The sequence below is a fragment of the Cariama cristata genome, unplaced genomic scaffold (assembly GCF_000690535.1).
Source record: "Cariama cristata isolate BGI_N322 unplaced genomic scaffold, ASM69053v1 scaffold8835, whole genome shotgun sequence".
Taxonomy (NCBI): Eukaryota; Metazoa; Chordata; class Aves; order Cariamiformes; family Cariamidae; genus Cariama; species Cariama cristata.
In genome coordinates, this window is record NW_009615744.1 from 11,761 (window position 1) to 22,463 (window position 10,703).

Below are 10,703 nucleotides of genomic sequence, written 5' to 3' on the forward strand. Positions count from 1 at the left end.
GGGTCACTCGGCGTTGATGCTGGAGAGGACTGCTCGCCCCCACGGCCTTGCCCCCTGCTCTGCCGTAGCTCATTAGAGCTTAGTGGGAAGAAACAAGGACAAAATCTGCCTGTAGCCCTGCAGCCCCTTCCCCCACCACGTGCAGTTAATTGGGACGTGAGCTCATCTACCTTAGTGCCTTTATTTTCCTGTATCTCTTTTTGGTTTCCCTTTCCATCTCACCCACTCGTTACTTCACAGCTTTCCATCCGCACTGCTTTGTAATTTATGGCAACTTGGAATTAAACCTTATTTTGTCTGATTAAAAGGTTTCCTGCTGCTCTTCCTCTGGCTCCAAAAAGTGTCCACAATTCTCCCCCAGCAGCACCGTATATTAGATAGCAAGCAGCACTTCCAGCTCCATCTTGAAAGCTGTCATGTGTTCAGTGATGTCTCTGCCTTGGAGTCTGGTTAAGAGCCAAGGTGTTGAGCACCGTTAAATATTAGTCCCTCAGACCTTGATGGATTACGAGGAGACACTTGGGTGCGCAGGAAGAATTAATTTCCTGGAACAAAACGCATCCATCTCCTGCTGAGCCTTCCCCATCCCTCTGGAGATGGCTGCGGGGTGTGGAGCAAGGCGGGCAGAGCGATGCTGCCGTCAGTTCCCGGGGCCATTGCTGCTGCACCAGACCCCTGAGCTCACCTAGGTGCCTGCCCTGCGTGGGTGATAGCAATGATTTGTCAGCCTCTTTTTTTAATTAGCTGATAGGCTGGAATTGCTGTGCAGCAGCCGCTGCTCTGCTCTGCTGGATGCCTAATTGGTGCTGCAGAAACCTGGTAGTGGCTGGGGCATTTCGGCATGTCCTCCCTCAGCTCCTGCCCTTCCCTGGTGACCTGTTTGCAGGGAGGGGAGGCTGTTTGATGGAGAGGGGAGGCTGCTAGGCTGCCCCAAGGAGCAGAGGGACCCTTGGCTGCACAGCAGAGTTGAGGAGCTGTGTTTAAGCTGGCAAATGGAAGGTATACTGTCTGCACCTTGGCAAGCCCTGCTGCTGCGGGGCTCTGTAGGATCGTCTTCTCTTGGGAGGGTGGGCTCTGGAGCAGCACCAGGTCCTGGCAAGGGGGACTGCAGCCCCCCCAGTTGCCAGCACACTGGCAGCAAGCTCTGCGGAGTGTGTTGTGCTTGCATGCTTGCCCCTGCCCCGGCTACCTTCCTCTGGGTGAGGCTCTCCAATGCTGTCGGGGTCAGCTGCACGGGCAGTGGTGATTAATCCTGGAAGCAGAGAGGGAGACTTTATCTGTGGAGAAAATAAGGCCTGGCAGGGTGAGCACACAGCTGGAGAGGAAGCTGCTCACAGCCCTGCTGACAGCAGGGGGGAGAGCGGCCGGGAGCACAGGGAGGGAGCCTCTAATGAAGGCCAGGATGGAGAATCCAATGTGTTTGTGTAAATAAACCGTGCGTATATGTGCTGGGCTTGTCGTGGCACTGGCATCGCTGCCCGGCACTGCATCTGCACTCATGCCCTACTCCCTGCTGCAGCTCAGGCTTTCGGGGCTGCCAGCTGCTGATGCTGGGCAGCACCCTCCTGGTTGTGCGGGGACCCTCTGGAGCCTGTCGACCACCCTGTGCCCACGCTCGGCCTTGGTGCTGGCCGTGGGAGTGGTGTTTTTCTTGGCCACACGTCCATCTGAGCCGGCGAGGGTGGAGGATCCTGGTTTCGCAGCCAGCACAGGCGGTTTTGCAGAGCTGTGCATTGCTGCCGGCAGGCACGCTGCCCGCTGGAGCAGGGGCTGCTGCCGCCCTGCTCCGGGAGGTTTATTGCCTGGGGTGGTGATCCGAAAGTCACTGCTGGTCCTTCATAGCTCCTGCTTTCCTTGGGATCTCACCCTATCATGATGGGGACAGTGAAAAAACCTTCTGGGTAAAAATCGTTGGTAGTCAGAGCCAAACTCAAAGCAATGGAGAGGGGTGGAGAGGAAGCTGTCCGCGTGTGCCCAGCGTTTGCAGACCCGCCGACCTGAGCCCTCTATCCCTGATGACCCAAACTCGGAGTGCCTGGGCCACCTGGCCCTCTTCCTTCTAACAGTTCAAATCAAGCAGCGAAATTCAAAACCACCCCCTGGTCCTTCCCAAGACCCTGGCAGCAGCCCCGCAACACCCAGAGCTGTAGCCAGCAGGGGACACTCCTGTCCCTTCGCTGCGCCGTGTCACCCATGCGGGCAGCAGCCACTGCTGTCCCTGCAGAAGGGTCTCTGAGCCGACCTGCATCTGGCAGCTACACAGCTGGCCCTTGTGAGACCACTGCCCCCCGCACTCTCTCCAGAAGGATGAAGCAGCCTCCTGCCTCCTTGTGTTGCAGAACTTGCTGCTGCTGGCTCCGTGGGGAAAGGCAAAGCGACGTGCCTGGGTCACGCAGTACGTGAGGCATGGTCGGCAGTCCCGGCGGTGTCCTCCTGGATCTCACCTCCGCTGCTCTGCGTGGGAGCAAGGCACCAGCCTCTGGCCCCGAAAGGTGCTGCAGCGATGCAGAGGAGGAACAGGGAGGTCAGGGTGCTCCCATCTGATACATGCCAAGTGCTAGGTTAATGGTTGGACTTGGTGATCTTAAAGGTCTTCTCCAACCTGAACAATTCTATGATTGTATGTTGGAGGAGTGTCTTCTCATTGGCATGGTGCACCAGGGTGCTTAGGTCCTTAAAACTAGGTTTGTTGAGACAGGTGGAGACTCCGGAGCAGAGGATGGCGGGAGCAGAGCCAGATTGCCACCAGCATTGGTGACAGGCGTCTGCCTCAGGAGTGTGTGTGAGATTTGGGGACAGTGCAGCCTGCCAGCGCAGTGGCCTGTCCCCTCCTGCCATCCCACTGTTGCCTGCAGCATCTCCACTACCAGACCAGCTGCAGGCAGGATTTTGTACTCGTGAGGAGGGAGCTGAGCTTGTGCCAACGTGAGCCTGTCAATGGGCTGGAGAGCCACGCCACCCCCAGGAGGTTTCAATTCTTGCTTCTACTCTAAAGCTGTTAAACCGCTGCACAGTTAACAGCGATTAAGACCATGCCGTTTGCTGGAGAGCATCTGCCCTTTGCATTGTGCTGGCAGCTCTCCACTTCACTATTTATTCCTGGACACAAGTTATTATTTTCACAGATTTTTACCCTCTCCACAGAGCAATGGTGGCTGCCAGTGGTGGCAGTGGTTTGTATGGAAGAAGAGGGTTTGGAGCCGAGGCCAGCGCTTACACCCTAGCCCTGCATCTGCCATCTGGGCTCGGCTTTGCCAGAGTAGCAACCCTTGTACAGAGAAAGTCTTTGAGATGAGTGTAAGTGAGTTTGCCTGCAGAATAGCCTGTGCTGCCTGCAGAGGCCAGGCTGCAGGGCTGCACAGTCTTGCTTTTCTGCCTTGTCTATTAGAGCTCAATGCATGGTTGGTGAACCACCCTGGGCTCCCCACATCTACACCCAGGCGTGCCTGGTGTCCACGAGGTTTGTAGCTCACGTAGGAGCCTCTCAAATGGCATGTCTTACTCCAGAGACTCGTTTTGGCCATCACTAGGTGACCTGTGAATGCCCTGACTGCACACGGAGGGCAGCAGCATTGTCCATGCTGCGGGCAGTGTACGCTGCTGCTGCTGCCTAACTATGCCCTGGCTGCCTGCAGCACTGGGGAGGCAGTGACCTGCTGATGGCAAAGGTGCTGGAGCAGGAAAAGGCAAGTAGTTGAGAAGGGCATCTCCTTTGCTCGCATCAGGTTTCTAGCCGGCAGCTGGTGCTCCCAGAGTAGCCAAGGGAGTTGGGCCCACAGGCTTATGTGCTTGGCAGCTTTCCGCAGGCTCCGTGCAGGCTCCTGGCTTTGCATCTCCTCTACTCCTGATCCTCTATCCATCTCGCATCCACTTTCCTGTAGTTTTAAATCCACTGTTTAAATCTCTTGCAGGCCATCCCCTCAACTCAGGCTAGGGGAAAGTAGTCCTAGCCTACGGGCAGGCTCAAGGCTGCCCATCTGTAGGCTGCTCTGAGCAGTGGCTGTGGGTCAAGAAGGGCTGGAGAGGTAATAGCCGCTGCAGGGTTCCTCACTGCCCAGCATCCCCAGAGCTCTGGCTGGGTTGACCGAAGCAGCGCTCCTCCTCCCCATGCCCCCCTGATCCTGCTCCTGCCTGACTTTTGAGAAGAGCAATTTGCTCCTAAGGGTCGCACCACGGGTTGGTGGAATGGTCTGGCTCACTGCGCACCCACCTGCTCCCATCCTGCTCTGTCCCTGCTGTGCCATGGGGCAGACTGTGGGGTTGGTGTCCCCTGGGAAGGGCCATCAGACTTGCTGCAGAAGCTGTCCCCTGCCAGAGGGGCTCCTGGGCACCGCTCAGAGTACCCACACAACCGGCTGGGCCCCTTGGCACACACCTGGGGTGCCTGCCCACATGCCGGCATGGCTCTGCTGGGTCCTGGCAGGATGCTGGGCAGCAGGGTACAGGGAAGTGACCTCTGCCTCCCTATGCCCCCTTGCTGGGCTGAGGCTCTTGGGGGAAGGAGGGAGTGCTTGCACGAGAGGGGGTCTGCACTGGCATCTCTCTGGAATCCTGCTGTGAGATAACCTTAATTGTCCCTCTCTTCGGCAGCTAAGCCCCAGTGCAAGGCAGGTTTGGGCGCTGGCAGTGGCTTTCTTTCCTGGTTTTCAGTGCTGCAGACCCTGCTGTGGGATCGCACATCCCTGAAGTTGGTCTTTCTCCTCTAGATGCGGCCGGAGGGAGGGTTTGAGCTGAGCCCGGAGAGCAGCCCTGCTGTGGCTTCTGGTATGAGGCTGCAGTAAAACATTGTGAGCTTTGAACAGGGCCAGCCTGCGCTGTAAAGCTGTCACTGCTAATGGAGATCATCTCTGCTTTGAGTGGCCTAACTCCCCTTTATGCACCATGGCTGGAAGAGCCAGAGTTGAATGGAGCAGAAGGTAATATATAGTATGGCAAAGTTAGAAAACTTGCTTGCCGAGCAAAACATTCTCAGCCTTTTCCCACATTTCCAGCTGGACCCCTCCAAGCAGTTTGTGCGTAAGAGAGCACGCGATTCCTCCACCCCCACGTGGCAGCCAGGACAAAGCGCTTGGTAAAAGGGCGAAAGAGCATGATACATCATAAATATTAGTGCCTGGCCCCTTGCCAGTCACAGGCAGAGAAATCGTCTTGGCCATTAATCTATCCATGCAAGCTGCATCTGGCAAAGTGGTGCTTAATGTCACCCATGCTCATTTTTGTCTCGGTGTTGCAGTTCATGCTTGCTTTAAAAAAAAAAGGGAAAAGTACTTTAAGTACTTTGTGCTTTCTGGGTTTAATCTGTTAGTGAATTTTTCCTGGGGGACTCTGCCAGCACAGCGTGGGACCAGTGTGCAGGGGGCGAACCAAACACAGGGAGCCTCTAATGAAGGGCAGGATGGGGAATCCAGCATGTTTGTGTAAATAAACTGTGCATATCCATGCTGGGCTGCTTGTGGCACTGCCATGGCTGCCTAGCACTGCAGCTCAGGCTTTCGGGGGCAGCCAGCTGCTGCTGCTGGGCAGCATCCTCCGGATTGCAGAGGGACCCCCCGGACAGAGCCTGTCACCCGCTGGGGTGCTGGGGCAGGCAGGGCTGGAATTGGAGCTTCCCTAAGCTCAGCTATCATTCTCCACTGTGATTAATTGCAGTTAGCGCTCATCTGTAATTTTAGAGAACAATCCGATGACGTGCCTTGAGGTTGATTTAATTGAAACTTGATGAGGCATCAGAATGCTTCTGTGCACTGGGGTGAGCCATGCTGGGATCCTCCTGGGAACCCCATCCCCTTTCCCTGTCCTCAGCAGCACCTTGGAGGGCTCAGGCTCCCCCCTGTTTCTCCTGCGCTGAGCTTGTGCTGTAGGTCTGGGGTATCCTTGCCCTGGAGTTTTGTGACCCGTCTGGATATTCTCAACTGCAGTAGTGCTAAGGATGTGGGGTTTTGCACCGCTGTGATGTGGACCACTGGGGAGGTTTGGGATACAGGTCTCGTTCTCCATTGCAGAAATCCTCCACTCTGCCTATTCATCTGCTTGAGTTGCACTAGCGATTTAAGGCCGTTAGGAAGGCTGAGGGAAATTGCTTTCAGGTCAAAACCTGCTTTAGCCTATAGTGAATTACTACGCCTGGGTTTTAAATCTTTGCAAACAGAGGATTATGGTGATGGTAAATACTAGGTAGGCCTGGGGATTGCCATACTGCCGGCTGAAGGGAGTGTGGCCTTTCCCTTTAGTACATAGAGAGTGATGGATGTTAAAAAAATAAATTGAGATACAGCCTGGGTTGTAGCTTAGATACTGTTTCTCCTTGATTTATATTTCTGCTTGGATGCTTCACAGAGTAAGCAGTATATTTCTTGCTTAGCCTCACGGGGCTTTTTCCTTCTTAAATGAGGACAGCATGGTAGATACAACCAATTGCCAAGAGCCCCGGATTAGTGCAGGATCTGCAAAAAATTCAGAGCTACTGTACAACACAGTGTGTGCTTGAAACACAAATACCCAAGTGTCGAATGCATTTGAACCAGCAAAGCTACATTCCTGTGCCGGAGGATAGCTGCCTGTGCCTGGCTGCTCTCAGCATCTCTGAGTCTCTAGTCCCGACAGTGGCTTTGGGGACTGAAACAGAGCAATTGCCTCCTGCTGTCAGCAGACCGGGGGTAGCCAGGAGCCTGTCCTGAGCACGGCAGGGCGAGAGGGTGAGGAACCGTGGTGGTCTGAAGGCTGGAGTGTGGGCAGCACCCTAGAAACGCCAGCCCAGTGGGAAGCCCTGCCTGTAGCCATGGAGGATGCAGGCAGCAGAGGTTGAGGGCAGGCTAGGCTCATCCTCCTGCCTGCAAGTACTGGGCAGGAGGAAGGATGAGGGCCTGGTTTGCTAATTGCTGTGAAAGCAGTGGTGACACGCTCATCTAGCCTGCAGATAGCTGTAACGGCACCTGTGCATGATGAGTGGGGCTGAAACAGTTTGACACAGTCTTTATAATCCAATTAGTGCTGAGTGCTAAGCAACCCGGCCAATTTGCTGTTGGCTTTTAAAACACATATAAATAGTGGTGGCATTATGTAATGCCATGGGGGATGGCTCCACTCTGCTTGCAATCCCTGAGTTGAGTTGAGTTGAGTTGAGTTGAGTTGAGTTGAGTTGAGTTGAGTTGAGCTGAGCTGAGCTTGGCTGACCAGAAGATGACCATGGCTTTGCTTGAGGCTGGGCGAACCCATCGGATGGTCTGATCTCTCGTAGCATTTGTGTTTGCTGCATTCCATTTGGCCTGCTGCAATCTGTACAACATCCCCAGATCCACCCGGAACAAGCACTCTTGATGAGGCAGATCTCCTGTGCCTTCTCCCAAACAACATCTCCATCAATCGGTTGCATGTGCTACAGAGGAGACTATGACAAATGCAGGCAGGGGCCTGACTCTGTTAACGAGCTCAGGCCTGGCTGTGATAATGATGTCCTCCAGCCTCTCCTTGCTCTCGACTTTCCCACTGCAAGGAAGATGCTTCCATGTCTGCATGACCCTCCTTGTCTCTGACGGAGTACCACCAGCAATAATAAAGTTTTCCAGTCTGCTGCGGACTGCCAGTAGTTCTGTGCAGGCAGGGGGCTGTAATCTCTGCCCTGGGGGAAGCCCATGTCAGGCTGCTGGCAGCTAATGAGCTTGTGCAGGTGTTACTGAGGGTGTCGTGGGTGACTGAGTTATTGATCTTGTCCATGATGGGAATTGCTCTGATACTTGAAGCTAGGGATGGATGCTCTGTGGGCTGGAGCTGGGAAATGCTCATGGAGTTGGTAGCTTTGCCCAGAAGTGGGTAGCAGAAGGTGAGTGTGGGGTTTTGTGTGGCTGCTCCTGCAGAAGCACTACCAGAAAGTGCCTCTTGATTTTGTCAGTCGTATGGAAAACCAGTCTTCTGGAAGGAAGGAGGGAGTGGATAGAAGCAGGAGGTTGCCAGAAATGGTTTCTGAAGTAAATCATGCCTAAAATGCACAGCGGTAAATGCTGTTGTGATGGTTGAAAGTTGGTAGCTTTATGTAGAGGTTACAGCTGGATTGTGTTTGCCCTGAATTGACCAAGTCTTGCCCACGGGGTTGATTGCACCAAATCCACATTTGGTGTAATTCATGAGGTAGCAGTTGGTAATCACTGGTTACAATTTTGTCTTATATAGCTGACTTTTCCTCTTTGTGCTTTCAGAAATAACACAGATCATCCAGGTGGACTTGGACCTGAAGTACAAGACCAACATCCGAGACCTGTTTGATGAGTTTGACAACTTCCCGGAGGGAGCAGTCATTGGGATTGCCAGGGAAATGCAGCCAGTGTACAGGTAGAGCCCCCTCCCTGTGGGGAACAGGGGTTGGGCAGCAGGCGGCTGGCGGCTGGCGTGTCTTCTTTTCAACTCAGGTTGGTTTTTGGAAGAAAATCTAGGGGGAAGCTGCCTGCCTGCATTCATACCTGCAGGGGGACTTAATCTGAAACTTGTAGGTCGGTATGAATGAAGTATACAGTGTCGCTGTGGTTTCCTTGTTGTTATGCACCATCACAAGGCTTCCAGAGCCAAGTTCCTGGTCATCGGTGCCAAAATTCATACCTACATTATAGCACACCCACTAGAGAGGTTTGTTTGCCCAGCCATGCCTGCTGAGGTGCTGTGATTGCATTCTGGAGCATCAGTTTGTATGTCAGGGCTCAGAGGTTTTGGCTGTGAGTATTGCAGAGAGTAGGGGTTGAGTTTGGGCAACAGTGAGGTTCGGGGTCCCTGGAGTGTCAGTGCACCTTCTGCTGAAGAAATATTCCCTCAGGGAAGACTGAGTGGGCAACCCTCCCCTCCCGGCTTGTGCTCTTGGAAGGGAGAGCTGGGACCAGAGGAACATGAATGCTGAGGTCTGGTCTTCATAGGGCAGCACCATGCTCATAGCATGGAGGGCTCCTGTATCTGCTTTGGGTGTCCTGGATGGGTTTTGGTGCCCAGAATAGTAAATCCAGCCCCAGTGAATCATGTCCAATAGTTAGAACTTAAAGTGGGATGGAGGGAGCAGCAACAGCCGAGTGTGGCTGCAGGACTGTGTCAGACTGTCAGCATCAGTCAGCGCTGCCCAGCAGGGCAGATCCCGTTTGTTAGCTGTGCAGCCTGTAACAGGATAAATCAAGCGTTTGCTTGCCTGCAGTTAATCCATGGTGGAATCGCTCCGTGTTTCTGTCTCTGCAGGCATCGATTTTGCATTATTTCCATGTATAGCTAGGGAGCAGGGATGGTGTTCTGCTGCCTGGATGTAGTTTGTGGGACCAGGTGTGCCTGGAGGGGACCGAGTTAAGCTTTGGCAGCCTCTGCTGGAGGGAGAGATCTCTGGCACGGCAGGGGATGAGGCATGGGACTGCGGGGCTGAGCACTGAATATCTGACCCAAGCCAAAGCCGTGCTCTCCCCCCTCCTGCTGCCCGCGCTGGGGACAAACAAGCCAAGCAATAACAGCCCTGACAGGCTGCATTTTTGGGCTGAACTTTCTGTTGTTGCAGTTTTGACGTTCTGGGTCACTTTGGGCTATGTTGTGCTTTTCTTCTTGTGCTGTTTTGATCTTCATGTGAAAACAAGTTCCTGATCCTTCTTGTTGCCAGATCACCCGGTGCGGGGCGAGCTGTGCGAACGCCAGCCTGCCCTCCTGCCGAGCCCTCCGCCCGCGGGGCTCACACCTCCCTGCTAAAAGGGTTTCCAGATAAAAACACGAGCTGACAAAGCATGAGTGTCTTTGAGAAAAAAAAAAATCTTTGCTATTTTTATACTTTTAACAAGATAAAAATGCATTGTAGGTGTGAAATAAAAGGTGCCAGCTCCAGCCGTGTGATTTGCCACGTGCGCAGGCTTGAAGCGTCAAGTTGGGAAAGTGGTTGTGGGGGTGGAGGAGGGTTATGGGGCAGTGGCAGGGTCTCTCCATTGCCACTTGTGTTTTCCTCCCCACTTCACACAGCTCTCTGCGGCACCAACTTTGCCCCAGCGTGGGGCAAAATGTTGGAGGGCTTGGGGAAGGTTAGCAGAGCTTTCCTGAGCTTGCTTATGGAGCTTTGGACTGGCACCCTCAGGGCAAGGTAAGCCAGTGGTTAGGAAAGGTCTGGTGCCATCTTCCCTCTCGGTAGCAGTGGGGAAGGTGGTTGGAGATCCATCCACTTGGCTGTGTTGGATCCTTGTTACCTACTTGGCCCGTCATAGGAGGTAAATGGGTGCAGACTAGCATACTTTGTAGATGGTGGACCATTTTCTGGGAGGCAGTGCTGTTCCTACTGGCCGCCTGTTGGCTTGTCTGGCTGTAGGCTGCAATTCCCAGGCACGGGCTGGGACTGCACAAGGCTCAGGCTGCTGCGCTGGTGCACTGAGCAGTGCTCGCAGGAAATGGAGGAGTAAGAGAACAGCAAATAGGAAACCTCCTGGAGCCTGCCTGCACATCCTGAAGGTAGGGGGAAACCTCCAGACAGCAAAACAGGATGGCACGGGAGCATTTCCACTCATTTGACTCATGCTGAAACAATGCCCGGCCGATGTTTGTCTTGGACAAATGCATTTCTCTAAGCAACAGGATCTCCTGGCCCTCCTGCGAGGCAAACGCTGGGGTTTAACTGTTGCACAGCCTGAGGCTGACCTGTCCTTTGGGGTCGCTCAGGGTGGTTAGAGTGGCCTGTGCAGAGCAGTAGCTTCTGCTGAAGCCGTACGGGA

General features: G+C 54.1%; 1 protein-coding gene across 1 annotated transcript in view; it reads left to right on the forward strand.

Moving 5' to 3' along the window:
• Positions 1 to 10,703, forward strand: part of XXYLT1 (xyloside xylosyltransferase 1) — a gene marked incomplete at its 5' end in the record, with an annotated part of 31,580 nt that overhangs the window by 9,392 nt on the left and 11,485 nt on the right. The window contains one exon of the mRNA XM_009699928.1: positions 8,193 to 8,325. Within this exon, the coding sequence (XP_009698230.1) occupies positions 8,193 to 8,325 (133 nt within the window). The remainder of the gene's footprint in view (positions 1 to 8,192; positions 8,326 to 10,703) is intronic.